This window comes from Bufo gargarizans, chromosome 4 (genome assembly GCF_014858855.1).
Source record: "Bufo gargarizans isolate SCDJY-AF-19 chromosome 4, ASM1485885v1, whole genome shotgun sequence".
NCBI lineage: Eukaryota > Metazoa > Chordata > Amphibia > Anura > Bufonidae > Bufo > Bufo gargarizans.
Window position 1 is genome coordinate 149,089,668 of NC_058083.1, and position 24,672 is coordinate 149,114,339.

The following is a 24,672-nucleotide window of genomic DNA, read 5'->3' on the forward strand; positions in this document are numbered from 1 at the left end:
ATAAAGGTGATGACAGGACAGGACAGTACAGGTTCCCTTTAAATATATAACAAATTGCAAACTTGCAAATCAAAATGTAGTGCGAGTGCGACTGAACATCAGCCTTGCGTGCCGTTACATTTAATATCTCCTTATTGGTCCAGAGGACCTGAGCGAGCGTTACCTTCGCACACTCACTGAATAGTTTTATTAAAATTCTACTTTATTGATATCCTTTTAAAATCACTTCGTGTTAGACAAGGAACTAAAAAATGTGATTAAAATTACTGAGGGAGGCCACGTCCCTTCCCTATAAACTGAACTCCCTGAGTAATTTTTTTATCACATTTTTGAGTTCCACTTCCTTGTCTAACACTAGTGATTTTAAAGGATATATCAATAAAGTAGAATCTCTCAATAAAACTATTCAGTGGCCTCGGGTGCGTTGCACGCCTCCTGAGGGGTCCTGTCAATTACATAATGCAGTAAAATGCACTTCAGCCAAGGTTTTTCGCCAGGAACACAAGTTTGTCCACAGTCTCGGGCTTCAGTGCAGATCGGTGGCATGTTACTATATTGCCACTGGTGCTGAATGCCCTTTCTGAAGGGGCACTTGTGGCAGGAATGCAAAGATATTTCTTGGCTAGGCTTGCCACCCTGGGAAAATTAGCCTGGTGCAACCTCCACCACTCCAGTGGGTCAGCTTCTCCTTCTACATCCAGTGCCTGCAGGTAACTCTTAAGCTCAATTTTAATCGCTTCTCTGTCGGTGAGGGCGGCTGGGCCAGGCTGAGCAGATGCATTTTTTAAAAAGCTGCCCAGACTTCGTTTACTCCTCTTGGGTTCTTTCTGGGCTTCTCCATCAGCTCCTGTGCTTGTGTGTGATGGTGGTGACTCTGTGGCAGACACAGCTTGATTCTCTAGCAGTGCCTGAATTTCTGCTGCTGCCTTTGTAAAGATGAACTCTCTTCGGTCATCTGCTATATATGATGATCTGAAGCGTGGGTCGACCAAGGAGGCCATATCCAGGAGGTCATCAGTTGCAACGTCCGAGTACTTCTCATTTAAATACTTGAGGATGGCTGTCTTCATGTCCTTCGTCAGTTCTGTGTCAATGTCATCATCAGCTAGAGGAAGAACTGTGTTGTTTAGAAGGTGAAGCACAGGTTTGACAGTCGACACACTCACATACTCTTCTCCAGACAGAGCATCTGTAAACTCCAACAGGGGACTGAGGGTCTTGTTCATAGATTCCAACACATCAATGTCCTGCCAAGTTGGTACCAGGTGCCTGGTTTTCCGGTCTGCTTTCAGGACCTGTGATATGGCCTTCTCTTGTTCGAGCAGCCGCTGAATCATCTGTTGTCGAGACCCCCATCTTGTTGGTGTTTCAGTGATGAGGCGGTGAGGAGGCAGGTTTAGCTCAGCCTGGGCATTAGCCATTTCTCTCTTCCTTTTCCAAGCGTAAGAAAAGGCACTCACTATTTTCTTACATTTGCCAATGGCATGTTCAACACGGGCGTCTCTCACACTTCTCTCTAAGGACAAAATTGTATATCGTTAGCAGCACATCAACCCCTGCATAATGTAACTAGTCTAGGACTAAAAGATACAGGTCGTCTACCTACCTATGGCGAGGTGGAGCCTGTGACCAAAGCACTGCAGTCTTGTCCAGCCGTTAATTTCCACTGCTTTCACAATATTTGCGCCATTGTCGGTGGTTATGCAGACTTGTAACTCTTCTTTAAGTCCCCATGACTCGAGCGCTTCCTTCAATCCCTGAGATATCAGTTCACCTGTATGATCCTCGGGAAAATAAGATGTCTGTAGGCATCTGCTGCACAACTTCCACTCGTCATTGATGAAGTGGATTGTGAGACTAATGTAAGGCTCCATTGTGCGACTTGACCACAAGTCCGTAGTAGTTGCATAGTATTTTATGCTCCGGAGTTCGTTCTTTACTTGCTCGCGGACTTTGTCATACAGTTTGGGCACTTCAGTTTGGCTAAAGTATTTGCGGCTAGGTACCTCGTAACGTGGATCAAGTGTCTTAATCATGTTCTGAAAGCCGCTTTTCTCCACTGTAAGAAACGGCACCATGTCCTTACACAGGTACAGGGTAATGGCATTTGTAATATCAATCCACCGCCGATTTTTTTTGTCATACGGAGTGCCTTTAGAAAATGCTTTCACAATATCGGTCTGCTGGTGGGCAGGCCCGGCAGGGCCACCTTTTTTCTTTCCAATAGACTGACTGGCCTTTTGTGGAGGAGGGCGCAGTTTTTGGCTATCTTGGTATTCCAAAACGTGCTTCATTTTGAGGTGATGAAACAAATTGGTTGTATTCCCTCTCTTCGTAATTATTGTCGCCCGGCATATTTTGCAGATTATATTTTTCTGCTCCACATCCGACTCCTTAAACCCAAACCAGGTCCATATGACAGATGTTGCACCGGTCTTCTTTATGAGCACCTCCGGCTCCTCCTCCCCACATGCTGTAAGCTCCTCCATGAAGTTGATCTTGATGACATATAGGGCACCTGCAGGAAACTATTATTTTAGCAATCGAATCGAGTACTCGTCTCTAATAAGACAAACCATCTCTTAAACTATTACTAACGTATCGCTAATTGCTTTTTAAAAACAATATTTTTATGTGGTATTCAATTCATTGTATAGCTAGCAAATCATCAGCGATCAGATTCAGCGGCCATTTGCTGTCAGTCAGCGTCAGACAGAGTAGACCCATGGCATTAGCCAATTGCCATCATCAGACATGTCCCCCAGAGCCAGTGCCATCATCTTCTATCAGACTGTGTGATGACTGTGCAAATGCCATGGGGCTAATCTGATGGCACTGGCTCACTGCTGGGGGACACATGTCTGATGGCAAATGCCACATGGGGCTAATCTGATGGCACTGGCTCACTGCTGGGGGACACATGTCTGATGGCAAATGCCACATGATGGGGCTAATCTGATGGCACTGGCTCACTGCTGGGGGACACATGTCTGATGGCAAATGCCACATGGGGCTAATCTGATGGCACTGGCTCACTGCTGGGGGACACATGTCTGATGACTGCAAATGCCATGGGGAGGATCTGATGGCACTGGCGCACTGGGGGACACATCAGACATGGCCCCCCCAGCATTTGAGCCAGTGCCATCAGATCAGCCCCATGTGGCATTTGCATTTTGCCATCATCAGACTTGTGTCCTGTCCCCCAGAAGTGAGTCAGTGGCAGTGCCAATCAGACTCGATCTCAACCCCATGTGGCATTTGCCATCAGAGATGTGTCCGCCAGCAGCAGTGAGCCAGTGCCATCAGATAATGTGGCCATCAGATCAGACATGTGTCCCCCAGCAGTGTGAGCCAGTGCCATCAGACAATGTGGCCATCATATCAGACATGTGTCCCCCAGCAGTGTGAGCCAGTGCCATCACATAATGTGGCCATCAGATCAGACATGTGTCCCCCAGCAGTGTGAGCCAGTGGCCCAGTGCCAGAATCAGATAATGTGGCATTTGGATTTGCCATCACATCATCGGACTTCATGCGTCTCACTCTCCTCCCCTGCGGCTGCTATACATTCAGAGAGCATCATGCCATCATGGTCTTAGACTCTCAGGCCATCAGCAGAAGATTATCATTCACTTCTGAGGCATCAGCCCCCATCCATGGCCATCCTTTCCTTATCCGTTTTCTCTAACCAACCACCCCCCCACCCCGATCCTCCGCAGTCGACAGAGTGCCCCCTCCGATCCTCCGCAGTCGACACAGAGTCCCAGACAGCCCCCCTACAAGAGCGACAGCAGCTGTGATAACACTTACCTTTCCTGCAGGCCAGGGTGCGCGCACGGCTCGGCAGCGGCTGGTTAATGGAGTCCGCGGTGTGGCGTCTTCTTCCAGCACTGGCGGGAGCTCACTGACGTCACACACAGCGTCAGCTCAGCGGCCTGACGCTGTGCGCACGCCGGCCCTGCCCCTGGCCAATACTACAGCGGTATTGCGGAGTCCAAAAGAAGCTAAAGGTAATGATTCAGGTGGTGATATTGCAGTACGGCGATATAGGCGATATGGCGAAAATCCATATCGTGGCCCAAATTAATATCGCATATCGCCTATATCGCCTATATCGCCCACCCCTAATGTCAATAATAGAAACTGCTTTCAATTGACTCAAATTCATCTGCAATGCTGTGAATATTACCAGACACTCTGACATCAGATAGCCACATATCAGTGTAATGCATGAGTTAAAACTATACATTGCTTCCTAAAAATGCTAATTATTTAGCTAGAAATCAAGAGAAATTATTTTTGGATTAGTACAAATACTTATTTTTGGGAAAATTCTATTTGCTGCAAAGCCGAATTTCATAGTGCTTTGTGGCGGTAGAAAAAAAAAATTCATACTAACCTCATCCGTTTAAGTGCGAAGAGCTGGCCGCTGCCATCTTGATTGAAGATCTCACACAATATCACGCCAGCCGACGAGTTTGGTATTGCCACAATTTTACTGAGTCTGAATAAGGATGTTGTGTCATTTTTAGTGCAGTGAACAATCTGATGTCTACACTCCAAAAAACTTCAGAATTTTTTTATTTTTATTTTATTTTACCCCACAAAGATTTCCTGTTTTCCAATACAAGACATGGTAAATTGAATGGCAGTATTAAAAAATGCATCTTGTCCCGCAAAAATGTGAAGGGAAAAATAAAAAAGTTATGGCTATTGTAACGTAGGGAGGAAAAATCTAAAATGTTAAAATGAAAATAGGCTCAGCCTTTAGGGGGTTAAAGCCCTCACATAATGAAGTCTAGGCTTGATAGGAAGGTAGCAATTTTCCCATAGACAGCAATGGTAATTCATTGAATTGTATGGGAGAAGCGCACAGAATATCACTTGTTAAACTCCACAAGGCGGAACTTAAAGAGGACCTTTCAAAGGTCCTGACATTATCATGTAAATAGCTGGCTGTGTTGTGTAGGGCATACTGAAGGCATGTTATATCGCCTACTATTTTCCCTATGCATTGCTCCATTCCCCGCTGTTCTTGTTTCCTGTTTGGTATGTAAATTCATTCCATCGGTACAGGGAGGAGGAGATGCCCCTGTTTCTCAAGGCTGGCTGTGAGCTGTCCAAGTGCAGCAGATCTCATCACAGCCAGGAAGAAGGTGAGTTTTTTTTCTCCCTGGCTGTGACACAGTCCTCCGTCTCATCCTCCCTGTACAAATGGTATGAATTTACATACCAGGTGCGAAACCAGAAGGCGGGGCTGGGGGGGGGGCAGCACATAGGTAAAATGGAAAGCAATATAATATGCCTTCAGTATGCCCTACACAACTAGCTATTTACATGATAATGTTAGGACCGGTGAAAGGTCCTCTTTCAAAAAATATATATATTTCTACAAATTTTCACAATTAGCGGACACAAAAAAAAAGGAGTAGCTGATATCAACCCTCCTTTCTCCTTAAAAAAAATTCTTGTAAATAGCATCACCCAAATCGACCAACATGTTTAATTTTAAAAAGGAAACTTGTTTTGCCAGTACTATCAATGGTGTACAAAGACTACACCAATGTATTATCGCAGTAATGGAAGGGACCTGAGAAATGGAGGGCAGCTATTAAACAATGTAAAATATAATTGGTAAATTGATGTGTCCGTGTTTGTTTAAACTTTGGTCCGCAGATACTCCTGTCCTCATTTCTCCAATGGGGAGCACCATTTCACAATCACCAACATCAGAGGAAGAGCCAGCTCCATGGGAGGCAGTAGCAGAGAACATCACTGCTCACACTTCACGAAAGAGGGGACTCCCAGACACTGTTTCGGCGTCAGGTACCCGGGCTATGATTGACAGTCCTGTGCTGGAGTATCTAAACAGAAATAGTGCTGAGGGCCCAAAGAAAACACTGCTAAGGGGTCCAGCCACATGCCTTTAGCGTGTTCCCTAAGATCGGCACCTTGGATGCCTCAATGCAATCCAAGCAATGATAGAGCTGTTTGTAGAGTATATCAGGTAACAGGTTGCTTACTGTATCAGGGCCCCGCGCCCTCAGGCAACTACACTCAGGATTCTGGAATCCTCCCCACCACTTTTTTCTCAGGATTGGCCAACCAATTACAGGCCTGTACACTACTACCCTGGAGTCTCCAGGCTATAATTTTTTGGACAGTATATTACCTCAGTTGTGGAACAAACAGAGGTAAGGTCATTCACTCATCAGGGGCAGGATCCTATACCTGGCAGATTTTTGGATCTGTGGGTGTACAATACACTACTCACAAAAAGTTTGGGATATTTGGCTTGTGGGTAAATGTACTTAATGTGAATGCATATGTCAAACTGTTCAATTTTTCAGTACCTTTTACACAACTTGCTGTTCTGTAACAAGGAACTTAACCTGCAAAATTCACAACAGGTGTTTGATCCATGAATCGCCCAATAAATTTTCTGTTTCAATTAGAATTGCCAAACGTCCTATTGAATAAAGATGGAGTAGGCTGCTGCAGCGTGATCAAGTGGGTGAGGTAAGTTGTTGGTTGGTTTGTTTTTTAACCCCTAAATGGCCATATTCTTTTTCATTCTGTCTCTGTCTTAAGAAAGCTATTATTTAGGCTACTGTCACACTTGCGGTAGCCTTTTCCGACAGGCTGTTCCGGCGGTGGAACAGCCTGCTGGATCCATGCTACCGCTAGACCACCGTGCGCCAGAAGTCCGCTCTGGCCCCATTCACTATAATGGGGGTGGGCTGGAGGTCTGGCCGCAGCACGGCAAACATGCAGAGAGGTGGCCGGACAAAAACCACAGCATGCTTTGCTGTGCTGTGGCCGGACCTCCGGCCTGCCCCCATTATAGTGGTAGGGGACAGAGCGGACTTCCGGCAGCACAGTGGACTAACGGTAGCACGGATCCCGCAGGCTGTTCCCATGCCTGAAGAGGCTGCCGGAAAAGACTACCGCAAGTGTGAAAGTAGGCAGAAAATAATAAAGTGAAGTTCGGGTCCCCATTGACTTCAATGGGGTTCGGGTTCAGGGTCAAGTTCGGGTCCTGAACCCGAACTTTGACCTGAAGTTCAGCTGAACCCGGCGAACCCAAACTTCCACAGGTTAAGAGCACAGAGGTTCCATCTTCGGACTAAACTTTATAATTTTTTGCCTGAAGAAGGAGCCTCTTCTGTATTTATTAATACAAAAGTAATTTTTTTCTGGATAACACAGTTCTATGCAATTTTTGCTACAGATTACATGAATAGGGCAATTGGCAATGGTTTTGGTTGGCGTGGAGAGTTTTTTTCTAATAGTTTTTTTTTTGTCATATTTTTTTTACTTATTTTGCAAAATAATAAGTTCCCAAAGGGGTAATTTAAAGGGACACTGACAGGCCCAAAAAGCATATTTAGGTATATATATATGACAGTACAGGTCCTATAAAGTGTATTAGAATCATCTAAGTATCCCCCCTGTCCACCTTATTAATACAGTAAAAAGAAGTTTTATAACCTGCTTTCATCGTGTTCAATCTGCCCAAGGGGCGGTGTTTCCTCTCCACTTGCGCCCAGCCAGCCTCGCCACAACTGCCGTTTGAAGCGCCGCCCAGCTAATCAATATTCACTTCGCTGGGCGGCTACTAGTGTCCCCGGCCATCTTCAGCGCATGCGCCCGGCACCCTCACTGGCCGGGATCGCATCGCGCTTGCGCACAGTCTGATTCCAAGAGGCCGATGCAGCCTCTGCTTAATGCGCATGCGCCGGGCACAGCAGCGCTTCAAAGTAGCCGCCTAGCGAACTGAATATTGATTAGCTGGGCGGCGCTTCAGACGGCAGTTGTGGCGAGGCTGGCTGGGCGCAAGTTTATGAAACACCGCCCCTTGGGCAGATTGAACACGATGAAAGCAGGTTATAAAACTTCTTTTTACTGTATTTATAAGGTGGACAGGGGGGATACTTAGATGATTCTAATACACTTTATATAACCTGTACTGTCATATATATACCTAAATATGCTTTTTGGGCCTGTCAGTGTCCCTTTAAAGACCTCTGGGGGACACTGACACTTTTCTTTCTTTATGTTGTACTTTTTCCTTCTTATTTTTTATTTAAGTTTTTTAAAATGTTTTAAATAATGTTTTACCTATTAATATATATATATATATATATATATATATATATATATATGTATATATAATATTTGCCATATAATATGTCCCCCAAGAGACCATTGAGGGACCTCTAGGGGGCACTGAATTTTTTTTGGTACTTTGCACTATTTCCACTGTAACTGGAGGATGCAAAGGAGCCCTAGCTAAAACCCTGCTGCTCTGCTCTGCCCCAGAGACACCAGGAGATCATGTGATCACTGGGTCCAATTGTGGAAGTGGCATGGATGCTTCCTCTATTCAGTGCATTGGGCTAATTGAGCGCTATGCATCTAATATTATTTAATAATTATTATACAAAGGTTTTCATATGCTTGCCTAGGTTATCATCACTAATGACAATATGCCTTCATGTTTGCTTTTATTTGACTATATAAGGAACTCAAACATGACTATGGCGGAGTTACGCATAACTGTCGGAGGCGGAGTTACGCATAACTGTCGGAGTCGAGAGTCATCACTAAACTCAGAAACCAAGATGGACAAGTGTATTGGGGAACACTTATTAATATTAATCATTAAATAAGATCCAGCCTGTAGCCATGCAGTCTACCTTTACAAACATCAGTGAAAAAATCGGTTGCTCTAAAGAGCTCACTGATTTTGAGCGTGGTACTGTAATAGGTTGCCACCATTACATCAAGTCAGTTTGTGACGTTTCTTCCCTCCTAGATATCCCAGATATTCCATTCACCTGTTTCCATTGATCCCATAGACTTTAAAGGCTCCCATACACAATAGTGTATTGTCAGTTTTAACGGTGTGTTCACCCTACAGTCTGTGTACGGAGAGCCCCCAACTGTCCCTCGACAGATGATGTCAGGGGAGAGAAGGATCAGGAAAAATGAATATTTTTGTCCTATCCTTTTGTTCTCCCAGGAGTTATCAGGAAGAGGCTTTCTACTGTCTCCTCATAAAATACACAAATTCTTTCAGCCGAACCAAAAGTGGATGTGTCTGAGGGAACTAGGAGAAATAGCTATTAAATGTGTATGGCAGCCTTAAAGGATCACCAACTTTTCAGAAATCCTTTGATATGTCAGAGACATCAAAAATTTTGATTGGTGGGGGTCTGAAAGCTGAGACCCCCACTGATCCTTTGAATGAGGGGAAAGAAGTGTGTGCATATCATGCTCTCTCTCCTCTCTGCTGAGAACAGAATAGAGATGGACCCATAGACTTCTATGGAGCCCATCTAGTAAGCGAGGAGAGTGTTATGCATGTGCTTCTCTCCCCTCATCCACTGATCTAAAACTTTTGACATATCAAAAGGTTCTTGAAAAGTTATTGACCCTTTAAGTGGAGTGACACCATTCATGCTTGACCACCGCTAAACTACTGTAAGAAGGAAGAGGTGGATGAGGAACCTCACTCCTGTGAATCAATGATAACAGCATCCTTTAAGTCATGTTTTCAATAAAATACAGTAGTCACAATAGTCAAATGTTTGCTAATAGCCTGCAATTCTATGTATTCTTTGTGCTACCTGTCATTGCCAAATTGTTTAGCTTGTGTTTATCTAACCTATCATTAATTATTTAAAATTGTATATCTGGCAATAGAATCCTTTTAAACCTTCTCAGTACTATAATATCTTGCCCGAGCTACCTTGCCTGTTCTTTCTGTGAAATTGTTTGTTTGCTTGTTTTGGATCTGACCCAGACTGTATCCTGACTCTGCATTTGGATCACTGCCTGCCCTGTCCATACTATTTATTCTGGTGTCTTTTTTTAGAAATGCCATCTACAAGCTGTCAGCGATTACCAGAGATGATACCTAAGGATTCCCTGCACAAAGGCCATACTTCCAGTTTTTTTGAGGAGCATTTTAAAGTAAACATTGCAAATCACTTAGACTTCGCTTCCCAGTTTAGCTATGGTGGGTGCAGTGATCTAGAGGTCTGTATTTATTCGGGGGTCTGAATTCTGGGCCTGTCTTATTTCCGGGGTCTGGTTTGGGAGTCTGTATTAATTCTGGCGTCTCGTCTGGGGGTCTGTATTAATTCTCTTCTCGGGCCTGGTGTCTGTGAATTTGGGGGGTTGACATGGGGTCTACCCTGGGGTTTGTATGTAACGGGAGGCTGTTCTGAAAATGAAAATCAGTAGCTGCAGAAGTTAGAAAACACAAACCATTTACATCTGTACATGACATGATCTGTATCTCATTGCAGGCCTAAAAGAGGAGCAGTAGCACCAGTCCTATATAGAGTACTCCCCCCCCCCTTTTTGTAGCTCACCTGTTTTTGACTTGACTGTATAATACCCGAGTGTGGAAACCCAGTCTTAGGGCGCATTCAGTTGGCAATAATGGGTCAATGGAATTCTAAGCCCAATGCTCCAGAAAATGTAGAGAGAATGGGAGTAATTTATCATGAGGGTAATATTTCAGATCAGTTTTCCTTGAGTCTGTGTAGGCATACTTTGTGCCAAATTCATCAAAATTGATTCCTCTTTAAACCTAACATTTTTGTCTAGAAATGCTACTCCAGTTTTCTACACCACCCGCCTGCTGGAGTGGCTTTTGCAATTTTTAGAAAAGTCCCAGTCATAAAGCTGGAGTGAAACTCATCAACATAGCTAACCACTCCAGCTTCCCCATTTACTTTTCAGAACTGGTGGGAGCAGTATAAAAATGCAAAAGATTGCAACAAATTTTACATAAGTTACTGCAAAAAGTCTCAAGAGACCTATTTTCCAACTTGTTGAAGACAGAATTCTGGAATGCAAGGCTTAATAAATTTCCCCCAATGAGTCTAGAGTTTTGGTAATGATTCTCATATTTTCTTAAATACTACTTTATTCACCAAACAAAAATGTCATTACAAAATAGACCAATCAACCTGATTTACACCCCATTCCCATACTCTAATACTATTCTTTGTCTTCCGCCTATCACAATCCCACATTCATGGTTACATAATCGACAGAAATGCCAAGAATCACTTGCATTCTCGCCCACACCCTGAGCTCAGCAAAGAAAAGGAACTAGCTTACGTTCTTCTATTTCATCCAAATATTTGACATCATTCTGCCATAATTCCTATGTTTTTATGTTTCCTATATGTTTTTCTTCTCATATACCATATTTTTCATTATTCATAATTTTATTAACATTTACTTGGATACTTGGACTTGTATTATTCATCCACTCTTCAACTATTGTAAATCGTGCCAAAAATACAGTTCATAAATGTGGTTTTTATATTTATTCCTGCTATCTTTTCCATATTACATAGACATCAAATATATTTGGTTAAACACAGCTAAAAATATCTTCTGTAATCTTAATTAAATTATTTTAGAATGATTGTACTTTTGAACAGTAAAACCACATATATGTTACTGTATATTTCCAGAAAGAAAGGGAAGCAAATGAGCTCTTAACAAGCTCTGCCTCTAATGCCACCAGATGTAAGACAGCTATCTTATAAGTCAATGTTCAACCCTTTAACCACCTCCCGACCGCCTAACGCGCCGATGCGTCCGGGAGGTGGTTGATTTGTTCCTCCTGGACGCATCGGCGCGTCATCTCGCGAGACGCGAGATTACGTCACAGCCGGCCCGCGCATGCGCATCGCGGGCCGGCATTTCGCAGCAGAGTATTTCGTCAGCAACCTGCCGGCCACGGCCAGAGGTGCTGGCAAACCCTGATTGGCAGTCCCCAACTTCAGCCGCACCTGTAGTTCCCCCTTTCACCGCCCAGTCTGGAGTTCGGGTTGAGACAGCTCAGATCGGTTCGGCCCTGGGATTTTTTGAGCTGTTCTTGACTGCGGAGCTCTTAGACTTAGTTGTGGCAGAGACAAACCGGTATGCCACACAATTTATAACCGCTAACCCGGGAAGCTATTATGCCCAGCCTTTCCGGTGGAAACCAGTCCAAGTTTCCAAAATTAAAACTTTTTGGGGCCTCCTCCTCAACATGGGTCTAACTAAAAAGCATGAATTGCGGTCATATTGGTCCACGAACCCGATTCATCACATGCCCATGTTCTCTGCTGCTATGTCCAGGACACGATTTGAGACCATCCTGCGTTTCCTGCACTTTAGTGATAACAGCACCTCCCGTCCCAGAGGCCACCCTGCTTTTGACCGGCTCCACAAAATTCAGCCCCTCATAGACCATTTCAACCTGAAATTTGCAGATATGTATACCCCAGAGCAAAACATCTGCGTAGACGAGTCCCTTATACATTTTACCGGGCGCCTTGGCTTCAAACAATACATCCCAAGCAAGCGCGCCCAGTATGGGGTCAAATTGTATAAGCTCTGTGAAAGGGCCACAGGCTATACACACAAATTTTGTGTCTATGAGGGAAAAGATCAGACCCTGGAGCCAGTCGGTTGCCCTGACTACCTGGGGAGCAGTGGGAAGATAGTCTGGGACTTGGTGTCACCCTTATTCGGCAAGGGGTACCATCTTTATGTGGACAATTTTTACACAAGTGTGGCCCTCTTTAGGCATTTGTTTCTAGAACGGATTGGCGCCTGTGGTACCGCGCGAACTAGTCGCGCGGGCTTCCCCCAACGGCTCGTTAGCACCCGTCTTGCAAGGGGGCGGAGGGCCGCACTGTGTAACGAAGAACTGCTCGCGGTGAAATGGAGAGACAAGCGTGACGTTTACATGCTCTCCTCCATTCACGCAGACACGACAATACAAATTGAGCGAGCAACCCGTGTCATTGAAAAGCCCCTCTCAGTCCACGACTATAACCTCCACATGGGAGGGGTGGACTTCAATGACCAGATGTTGTCTCCGTATTTAGTTTCCCGCAGAACCAGACGCTGGTATAAGAAGGTGTCTGTGTATTTCATTCAATTGGCTCTGTACAATAGTTTTGTTCTCTACAGTAAGGCTGGGAGAACTGGATCCTTCCTCAAATTTCAGGAAGAGATCATCGAGAACCTCCTGTATCCAGGAGGTTCCGTGGCCCCATCCACCAGTGTAGTTAGCCGTCTACACAAGCGACATTTCCCCAATGTCGTTGCTGGTACCTCAACCCACCCATCAACCCGAAAAAGATGTCGTGTCTGTAGCAGGAGTGGAATAAGGCGTGACACCCGCTATTTCTGTCCTGACTGTCCTGACCACCCTGCCCTATGCTTAGGGGAGTGTTTCCGGAAGTACCACACACAGGTACACCTAGCATAGGGATCATCTCACCAGGACAGGCACACAGGGCTATTAGGGCCCATTCACTCACAGCTGCTGCAAACGTCTTCTTTCACATGGGACAAAGTGCATAACGCACTTCGCCACATCTTTGGGCGATTTGCGCTTTGCACATTGACCCATGGGGAAGGAGAGGTTTGTTCTATAAAGGTAAAAAAAAAAAAACACCAGTAAGCAAACACGTTAAGGGCATAGCAGGAGAACAGGAGAACGGAGCGGCGCCTGGGGATAATAGTAAGTGCAGTGAGATCCCCGGGCGCCGCTCTACATGTCTGTATAGTTAGTTCACAGTGTAAAAATAGGTAAAAAGGTCCTCTTTAAATAGTGTACGCACTGTCTGGCTGGTAACCACTTGTCAGGCTAGGCACAGTCAATGTCTCTAAAAATAGATGCGAGAAATTGCAAGTAATTTCCTGACTTTTTGTCCTGAATTTTTTAGAATCGCTGAATTTTAGTCGTGTTATTTTTAAGGCATTTTCCCATAGACTTCTCTAACATCTGAAAAAAATGCTGAAGTAAAACGTTGTATAACTAGAAAGCGCTATTCCAAAAAAGGCTTGTAAAAAATGCATACATTTTGGAAGCTGATAGTTTGAGAATTTTGCAAGGGATGAGATTGATCGATTAATGAGATGAAGTTTACACAGTGGCATGCGAAAGAGAACTTGAAGGGAACCCTCGAACAGTTGGGGGTTAGTAAGGGGATGGGTGGAGAGGAAATCGGGGAATATACTTGGGCCTCCCTGGTCTTCAGTCTAAGGCCTCTTTCACATGGGCGTTGCGTGTGAGGGCCGGATAAGATGCGGGTGCAGGATAGCATTCTTAATACAGAATGCATAGTACAATAGGGATGGAGGGGTTAAAAAAAATAATTTAACTCACCTCATCCACTTGTTCGCTCAGCCCGTCACTACAGGTCCTTTTCTTCCTGGACATCAAAGAAGAAGACAGAAGAGAAGCCGGGCTGTGTGAACAAGTGGATGAGGTGAGTTAAATTATTATTATTTTTTTTAACCCCTCCATCCCTATTTTACTAAACATAAACATTCTGTATTAAGAATACTATTATTTTCCCTTATAACCATGTTATAAGGGGAAATAATAATGATCGGGTCCTCATCACGATCATCTCCTAGCAACCATGCGTGAAAATCGCACCGCATCCGCACTTGCAGCCCCATTCACTTCTATGGGGCCTGCGTTGCGTGAAAAACGCACAAAATAGAGCATGCTGCGATTTTCACGCAACCCACAAGTTATGCGTGAAAATCACTGCTCATGTGCACAGCCCCATAGAAATGAATGGGTCCGGATTCAGTGCGGGTGCAATGCGTTCACCTCACGCATTGCACCCGTGCGGAAATCTCGCCCGTGTGAAAGAGGCTCATGCACACGACCGTATGTATTTTGCAGTCCGCAAAAAACGGACCCGTTAAACAAAATATGGATGATGACCGCGTACATTCCGTATTTTGCGGAACAGAACAGCTGGCCCTACATAGAACCATGCTATCCTTGTCTGTTATGCTGACAATAGGAAAAGTTCTATTTGTTTGTGAAACTGACATACCGACATACGGAAAGGTAATGCAAATGGAGTAACTTCCATTTTTTTTGCGGACCCATTGATATGAATGGTTCCGCATATGGTCCGCAAAAAAAACGGAACGGACACGGAAAGAAAATACGTTCGTGTTCATGAGCCCTAAGGCCTGTGTTTCACCAACAGATTATCTGGACAATATCTGTCCGATCAGACCAATAGTCGGTGTGTGTAACAAAAGATCTCTGTGTGTAAACGGCCACCTGACCAATGATTGGTCAGAAAATCTGTTGCTGTAATACAGGCCTAAGTCTACGGGCTCATGTGCACGGGTGTAACTGTTTTGCAGTCCACAAATTGTGAATCTGAAAAACACGGATCCCAGCCAAGTGCAAGGCACTATTTTTTTTTTTTAAATCTTTAAAAATGTCCGGAAAAAAACCCCATTCCAGCACTGCTGCATGTAAAAACCAGATTCTTTATTTAGTTTATTCATACAAGCAGATAAAAAAAGTCCTATCCTTGTGTGAAAACGGACAAGAATAGGACATGTTTTGTTTCTTTTTTTTGCAGGGCTGTGGAACAAATGTGCGGATGTGGACCAAAACTACAGCCATGTGCATAAGCCCTAAGGCCACCTGCAAACATTGCAGAATAAGGCCTCATGCACACGACCGTTGTTGTGTTCCGTTTACCGCAAAATGGGGTTCCGTTGTTCCATGATCCGTTTCCGTGTGTCTTCCTTTATATTTGGAGGCCCACCAAAATAAAGGAATGTAAAAAGACAGGTTTGCCATGCAAACTATAGGAATAAAACGGTCGCGGACGCGGATGACAATCTTGTCTGCCTCCGCGTTTTTTAGCGGTCCCATTAACTTGAATGGGTCCGCGAACCGTTTTCCGTGGAAATAATAGGACATGTTATATTTTTGGGACGGACTGGAACCACAGATCACGGACACGGATGGCAAACAGTGCACTATGCGCATTTTCAACGGCTCCATATAAATGAATGGGTCTGCCCCTGAAACACTCAAATCGGCGGAACGGACGCGGAAGCAAACAAAGGTCGTGTGCATGAGGCCTAAATGCGTTTTTTTCCACACGGATTACTGTGCAGAAAAACCACAGCATATTACAGTACCAGCAAAGTGTATGGGATTACATAAATCTTATGCACACCTTGAATATGTTTTCAGTGCAGAAATTGACCTACATTGTGGATTTCCAAATATGCAGAATGTCAATTAGGTTTGTGGTTTTAGCTGCAGATTTCACCCTTTTCAATGGAAGGATTCACAAACGCACATAAATTCGCACAGAAAATCCTGCACTCATGTGCAAGTGGCCTAAGTCTCAGTTTTATTAAACTGCGAAGATTGGGAGTGGCATATTGGCTTTACTTAAAGGGGTTATCCAACACTTATAATGCCCCCAAAATGCCCGGGCATCTCATACAGGTTATACTTCCCCCTCTCCCCAGCACCCGAGTAGCTTCTGATGCCCGCATGGCTGCCACTGCATCCCCCCGTCGTGCAGATAAAAACATCCAGCTACAGGTTTAGGGGGCAGCAAATAGCAAGCCTCGACAGGAACTTCACCCACAGGCCTGCTATTGGCTGAATAAAACCCCTCTCCCCGTTGCCAGATGTTTTGACCCACGCATCGGGGAGAAGGGTAAGTATAACCTGTATGAGGTGCCTGGGCATTTTGGGGGGCATTATAGGGGTTGGATAACCTCTTTAAGGATATTGTAAGACACTTTAACAACATGCCCGGTGTTTGTGTTTCTGCCCTCTGGATGATAAATGACATCATTTCATATAATGTTATGTTTTATAAAGTTATGTTACTATGGTTTTCTACGTTATACCAAAAAAATTTATAAACTTCATGGTGTTTTATACAAATTAAAAAAAACAACCCAAAAAATGAACGTAGTGTGGCTGCACCCGTGTATTGGCTACAATAGTTAACAAACGAGAATAGCACAGCAGGCATATCTGAAGACTAATTTGTTTCCACTTAACCACCAATTTAGATTGTAGCAGATGGCACATCTAAATGAAAATTACCTGTACTACAGCCAAGAAAGCCAAGGGCTACAAGGTATTACTGCTGTGAATAAGCAGTTTTAATGCAAGTACAAGTCTTACCTCTCCCATCATAATGAATGGGAAGTAATTGCATTACATTATCAGCAGACCGTTTTTATAATATATATTGTAATTCAGCCATTAAAGGGGTTATCTGGTTAAGAATATCCTACTTAGGGAATTGGGAGTGGGAAAGTGACCCTCATAGATCAGCAGAATGCAACTACAAAGAGCATCATCTCTCTCTGGAGGACCCCACACATCTGTGCTTCACACTGACAGCCAATTGATTTCAATGGTAACTGTGTAATGCTTGATTTCTCCTGTAGTGGCGCTGCAGGGAATGTTCATATAATACTAGTCAAACAGCTGCTGTTTTCCAGGGATTCTTTTTAATCTGATCCAAGAGCTTTCTTCTGTTTTGTCTCAAATTGAAAATCCAAAACAAGAAACTAAAACTTAAAGGGAACCTGTCACCGGGATTTTGTGTATAGAGCTGAGGACATGGGCTGCAAGATGGCCATTAGCACATCCGCAATACCCATTCCCCATAGCTCTGTGTGCTTTTATTGTGTAAAAAAACGATGTTATATATATGCAAATTAACCTGAGATGAGGACTCATCTCAGGTTAATTTGCATATGTATCAAATCGTTTTTTTTACACAATAAACCACACAGAGCTATGGGGACTGGGTATTGCGGATGTGCTAGCGGCCATCTAGCAACCCATGTCCCAGTGACAGGTTCCCTTTAACATTTAATAGTACTTGCAATAAAATATTGGATGTCTCTGATACTGACACACTGCTGGGATCAGAATGCCACAACAGCGTGATGCAACATTCCCTACAGGGTAAGGCCTCATGCACATGAACGTATTTTCTTTCAGTGCCCATTCCGTTTTTGTTCGCAGACCGCATGCAGAACCATTTATTTCGATGGGTCCGTAAAAAAACTAAAGTTACTCCATATGTCTGTTCCGCAAAAAAATAGAACATGTCCTATTCTTGTCCGCATTATGGACAAGTATAGTACTGTTCTATTAGGGGCCAGCTGGTCCATTCCGCAAAATACAGAATGCACACTGATGTCCTCCGTATTTTTTGATGATCTGTTTTTTGCGGATCACAAAATACACACGGTCGTGTGCATGAGGCCGCAGAACACCGCTGCAGTAAGATGTAATTAGAGATGAGCGAATCGAATCCCAAAAAGTGGAATTCGATCCGAATTTCAGGATAAATTCAATTCGCCACGAAGCCGACTTTTCTCGTGCTTCGTGTAAGCAAATCGATTTAACCTGAAATAGTGTAAAAAACAAAAAAATTCATACTTGCCTCCTCCATTAGCTCGCGACGGGCCGACAGATGCCATTTTGATTAAAGATCTGGGCAGAAATCCTGTGCGTGGTGACGTATGACATCGGCTGGCTTGATGACGTAATCTCGCTCCATGCGAGATTTCGCACCAGATCTTCAAGCAAGAAGGGGGCGATCGGCCCGCCGCGAGCAAATGGAGGCGGTAAGTATGATAAAAAAAAAATTATGTTAAAAACAGTGTAAAATTACACTCAGATGCTCCGATTATGTATGATCATGTCTGAGGGGTACAATGACGGGGGCAGCGCTATCGCAGCTCCCTGTCATTGCACCCACTACTTACAAAAAATGTGTTTAATGATGAAGTAATTTGTCTCGAAGCAAATTTTTTTTTTAATCCGGCGAATCAGCCAAATCGAAGTTTTCAAAAATTCACTCATCTCTAAATAGTACCTATAAAAATAGATATTCAATTGTAGAGATGAGCAAATTTTCAAAAATCAGTTTCGGTTCTGACCTTATGAATCAATTTGGTTACGAATTGATTATACCTTTCTCAAGATTCTAATGAATTAAAAAAATTTTAACATTTTGGTTACATTTTGATTCTTTAAGGTGGATTTACATGAGCCAATTATTGGGCATATTATCGGGAATGACTGCTCCTGCAAATGTTCGTTCCTGACAATCTGCCCAAATGGGTGATCCTGTCGTTCATGCAGGCAACATTAATCATTTCTGGGCAGAAGATCATGCTGTCTAAACAGCAATCTGCCACCCAGAAACAATGATCCCTCGTTCTCATACTGTGGAGGAGATTGTTACATGTAAATTTAGTGGTCTCCACTGAACAAACAGCCGACTGTCTGGAAGGAACGCTTCCTTCCTGACAATTGGCTGCTACATCGTGCAGTCTAAGTCTGCATGAAGAATCAATTTGCTCACCTTTAGTCTCTTGTATACTGGGTCCAATGGTAATGGTTGTTCAGTATGCTAAAGGTGTTCAGGATCGGGGTTCCTGTGCAGCAGTGCAGGGAATCGTTCCTATTATACCCTATAGCAAAAAATTGACTAGTAATTCCTAACCACAGACCGCCACTCTGACAAGGGCAACCCTAAGGCGGGTCTTAAGGCGGGTTTAGACGGGTCGATGGAGCGGCCGATTGGAACGCTTCCTTCCCGACAGTCAGCTGCTCCCTCAGTGAAGGAGACCACTGCATTTACATGCAGCGATCTACTTCACAGTATGAAGACAAGGGATTGCTATAGCCCCATAGAGAATCATTGTTCCTGGGCAGCAGATCTCTATTTAGACAGCACAATCTGCTGCCCAGAAATGATCATTAGTGTTGCCTGCACAACAACAGGATCACCATATTCATCAGGTGATTGGCGGCACATTTATTGGCCAGGTTATCTGGAACGAGCGTTCGCAGGAATTGTCATTCCCGATAATGTAGATGATTATTGGTTCATCTAGATCCACCCTTACTCTCGACAGAATTGCCCTTCTGTGCACCTAGCTCTGTCCGACACACCATGTTTCCATCCTGATATATGGATTCCTTGGGGAACCTGTGAGCTAGGGATTAAAGTCTAGGAAAAAAGAAGGGACAAGTACAAAGAGAATGGCTTCTGCTAACTATAAGAAGTAAGTGCTTGTGCCTCTCAGTCAGTGGACTGAGGCTTTGCAGTCAGCTGTGGCCTGACCAGTGTGCTGGAGACGCCAACATGCTTAACTAGCGCTTCATAAAAATGGCACCTTGCATTTCTTGTCTTGCAGCCTTACCCATTAGAAACATGTCTCTGGCTTGCGAGAGCCAGTGGTGAAAGAAGACGATTACTGGACATTGCTGTAAGACTAGAGATGGATGTCAAGCAACCTGGAAGTAATGTGGTTAGAGTATACTGTACCTTGCTGGTGCATGGACATCTAGAGCTTGCTGGCACCCACAATTACAGTGGGATGCGAAAGTTTGGGCAACCTTGTTAATCGTCACGATTTTCCTGTATAAATCGTTGGTTGTTACGATAAAAAATGTCAGTTAAATATATCATATAGGAGACACACACAGTGATATTTGAGAAGTGAAATAAAGTTTATTGGATTTACAGAAAGTGTGCTATAATTGTTTAAACAAAATTAGGCAGGTGCATAAATTTGGTCACTGTTGTCATTTTATTGATTCCAAAACCTTTAGAACTAATTATTGGAACTCAAATTGGCTTGGTAAGCTCAGTGACCCCTGACCTACATACACAGGTGAATCCAATTTCCAAGTTAAGGCTCGAAGTGGCAGACCAAGAAAAATCTCGGATAGACAGAAGTGACGAATGGTGAGAAAAGTCAGAGTCAACCCACAGACCAGCACCAAAGACCTACAACATCATCTTGCTGCAGACGGAGTCACTATGCATCGTTCAACCATTTGGCGCACTTTACACAAGGAGATGCTGTATGCGAGAGTGATGCAGAGGAAGCCTTTTCTCCGCCCACAGCACAAAAAGTGCCGCTTGAGGTGAGCTAAAGCACATTTGGACAAGCCAGCTTCATTTTGGAATAAGGTGCTGTGGACTGATGAAACTAAAATTGAGTTATTTGGCCATAACAAGGGGCGTTATGCATGGAGGAAAAAGAACACAGCATTCCAAGAAAAACACCTGCTACCTACAGTAAAATATGGTGGTGGTTCCATCATGCTGTGGGGCTGTGTGGCCAGTGCAGGGACTGGGAATCTTGTCAAAGTTGAGGGACGCATGGATTCCACTCGGTATCAGCAGATTCTGGAGACCAATGTCCAGGAATCAGTGACAAAGCTGAAGCTGCGCCGGGGCTGGATCTTTTAACAATACAACGACCCTAAACACTGCTCAAAATCCACTAAGGCATTTATGCAGAGGAACAAGTACAACGTTCTGGAATGGCCATCTCAGTCTCCAGACCTGAATATTATTGAAAATCTGTGGTGTGACTTAAAGAGAGCTGTCCATGCTCAAAAGCCATCAAACCTGAATGAACTAAAGATTTTTTGTAAAGAGGAATGGTCCAAAAACCTTCAACCAGACTCCAGACTCTCATTGGAACCTACAGGAAGCGTTTAGAGGCTGTAGTTTCTGCAAAAGAAGGATCTACTAAATATTGATTTAATTTCTTTTTTGTGGTGCCCAAATTTATGCACCTGCCTAATTTTGTTTAAACAATTATAGCACACTTTCTGTAAATTCAATAAACTTAATTTCACTTCTCAAATATCACTGTGTGTGTCTCCTATATGATATATTTAACTGACATTTTTTATTGTAACAACCAACGATTTATAATCAAAATCATGACGATTTACAAGGTTGCCCAAACTTTCGCATCCCACTGTATATTAGGGGCATATTACGGATTTCTAACACAGCAGGCCCCATACATACTACTATTAAAGCTTGTTTAGAATTTTTATGTCATAGTGTAGGGGTTGTGGTGGCCCCACCTGTATATATAGGTTATGGTATTGTGGAACATTGTCTCAAGATGACCTTTATAATACCAAGAGTGTAATTAGAAATGATCTGAATATTTTTACACAGAAACTTCATATGAATTTTACTCACATAAATGTTTTGGAATATTATGGTTTCACTATATAAAGTTTTCACTATATAAATTAATACATTTTCCAGCATACTTTGTATATAATTTCCTTGTGGTATACTTTCATCTGCTTAAAGTGATTTATCTCTTCTGCTTCTGATGTGCGATGCTCCAGTTTTTGGTCATCTAAAATATTTTTTTCTTCTGATGCCTTTTTTCTTACAAAGGCCTTCTAGAAGCAGATTGCAGAGCTAAGTGCAAAGAGCAACCTGTGATCCAGCCCAGACCTCCTCTACAATATTTTGCAGATAATAAGACCGCTGAAGAAGGTGCGTCTTGACGTCGCCATCATTTTCAGGAGTGGTCAATGATTTACAATGTAACTGGATCACACATTGTTGTATGATATTGCACCAATAAAATACTGAAATTGCATCCAAATAATCTGTGTGCCGCAATTTGAATATTTAGGAAATGGAAAACCACAGGCTCAGTTCAAGTTAAGGCTCGAAGTGGCAGACCAAGAAAAATCTCGGATAGACAGAAGTGACGAATGGTGAGAAAAGTCAGAGTCAACCCACAGACCAGCACCAAAGACCTACAACATCATCTTGCTGCAGACGGAGTCACTGTGCATCGTTCAACCATTCGGCGCACGTTACACAAGGAGATGCTGTATGCGAGAGTGATGCAGAGGAAGCCTTTTCTCTGCCCACAGCACAAGAAGTGCAACTTGAGGTGAGCTAAAGCACATTTGGACAAGCCAGCTTCATTTTGGAATAAGGTGCTGTTGACTAAAATTGAGTTTTTTGGCCATAAGAAGGGGCGTTATGCATGGAGGAAAAAGAACACAGTATTCCAAGAAAAACACCTGCTACCTACAGCAAAATATGGTGGTGGTTCCATCATGCTGTGGGGCTGTGTGGCCAGTGCAGGGACTGGGAATCTTGTCAAAGTTGAGGGATGCATGTATTCCACTCAGTATTAGCAGATTCTGGAGACCAATGTCCAGGAATCAGTGACAAAGCTGAAGCTGCGCCGGGGCTGGATCTTTCAACAAGACAACGACCCTAAACACTGCTCAAAATCCACTAAGGCATTTATGCAGAGGAACAACGTTCTGGAATGGCCATCTCAGTCCCCAGACCTGAATATAATTGAAAATCTGTGGTGTGACTTAAAGAGCGCTGTCCATGCTCGGAAGCCATCAAACCTGAATGAACTAAAGATGTTTTGTAAAGAGAAATTGTCCAAAATACCTTCAACCGGAATCCAGACTCTCATTGGAACCTACAGGAAGCGTTTAGAGGCTGTAATTTCTGCAAAAGGAGGATCTACTAAATATTGATTTCATTTCTTTTTTGTGGTGCCCAAATTTAGGCACCTGCCTAATTTTGTTGAAACAATTATAGCACACTTTCTGTAAATCCAATAAACTTCATTTCACTTCTCAAATATCACTGTGTGTGTCTCCAATATGATATATTTAACCGACATTTTTTATCGTAACAACCAACGATTTATACAGGAAAATCATGATGATTAACAAGGTTGCCCAAACTTTCGCATCCCACTGTATCTTACTACAGGATAAGAGATATGTCAGATCCAGTCAATACTGGCCTTGGCATCTGAGTGGTTAGACAGCAGGCGGGGGGTACATCTGTCCTTTGATCAGAGCCTCCATGATGAAATTGTGAGGCTAAGACCCATTGCTTTGGCAGCCTGGGACCTTGTGAAGGCTCCCAGGCCTATCATAGTAAGCTGCCCATTAAGCTGTGCCTGCAGCATAGCTTGACAGACAGCCAGTAAAAATCTCATAGACTGCAATAGTATTTTGCTGCAGTCTTTGGTACTGTATAAGCGAACAGAGGATCACATCCTGAAGTCCCCAAAGAGTATTAAAATTATAGAGAAAAAAAAAAATAAAAGAAATATTAAACATTGAAATCATGGCCTTTACCAATTTTACATATAAAATAAATAAATAAATGTCAGACCATTAAACTGTAATTTTTTTCCCTGTAATGCTGTAATATAAAAAATAAGTAAATGTGCAATTCACAATTTTTTGTTTGTTTTACCCTCCATAAAATGTAATGATTAAAAAGTTATTGCACATGGTACCAATGCAAGCAGTTTAGTTTGCAAAAAAAAGAAGCCAACATACAGCTCTGTAGACAAAAAGATAATAAAGTTATGGTTGCCATAATATGTTGATGCAAAGAAAATTTTTATATATTTTAAAAAAAACATTAAACTATATAAATGTTGTATCAAAATTCGGGATGAGCGAATTGACTTTGGATGAAACATCCAAAGTCGATTCACATAAAACTTAGTTTGAATACTATACGGAGCAAGCGCTCTGTACGGTATTAGAATGTATTAGCTCAGATGAGCCGATGGAACTGAACCAGAGTGTGGGAAATGTTTTTTACAGTAAAAAGTAAATCTATAAAGTTATTATGCAAAGTCATGCGAGACTTCGCGAAGTAATAACTTTGGTTCATCTGAGCCAATACATTCTAATACTGTACAGAGCGCTAGCTCCGTACAGTATTCAAATGAAGTTTTATGCGAATCCACTTTGGATGACCTACAGACCATTTGTATGAGTAGATAGTCATTTAAAAAATCGTAAAATCAAGCAAAAGTGATCAATTATGGAGTAGTGTAAAAATATTTAACGAGCAATTGAAAAGTGATAATTATTTAGTCATTCTTGCGATAGCTGAAGTAGACACCTAAATTATCATTCTTTGTCCAGAATTCCACTAGTGTAAACTATATCATTTACAGCACATACAGTTC

General features: G+C 43.1%; 1 protein-coding gene across 1 annotated transcript; it reads right to left on the bottom strand.

Annotated features, from left to right (window-relative positions):
• Positions 1 to 453: 453 nt before the first annotated feature.
• Positions 454 to 2,168, bottom strand: LOC122936163 (E3 SUMO-protein ligase ZBED1-like). The gene is made up of 2 exons (XM_044292221.1): positions 1,607 to 2,168; positions 454 to 1,516 (listed from the first exon to the last, which is right to left on the bottom strand). Exons 1-2 carry the CDS (start codon positions 2,076 to 2,078, stop codon positions 477 to 479), a joined length of 1,512 nt encoding a protein of 503 aa, XP_044148156.1. The 5' UTR covers positions 2,079 to 2,168; the 3' UTR covers positions 454 to 476.
• Positions 2,169 to 24,672: the final 22,504 nt, after the last annotated feature.

What these genes read in the sequence shown, in the direction of transcription:
- LOC122936163 (XM_044292221.1), bottom strand. Translation starts at nt 2,078, where the DNA reads ATGGTGCCGTTTCTTACAGTGGAGAAAAGCGGCTTTCAGAACATGATT. An exon ending in CAGGCTCCACCTCGCCATAG is followed by an intron (nt 1,517 to 1,606) that starts GTAGGTAGACGA and finishes TTTTGTCCTTAG; the next exon opens with AGAGAAGTGTGAGAGACGCC.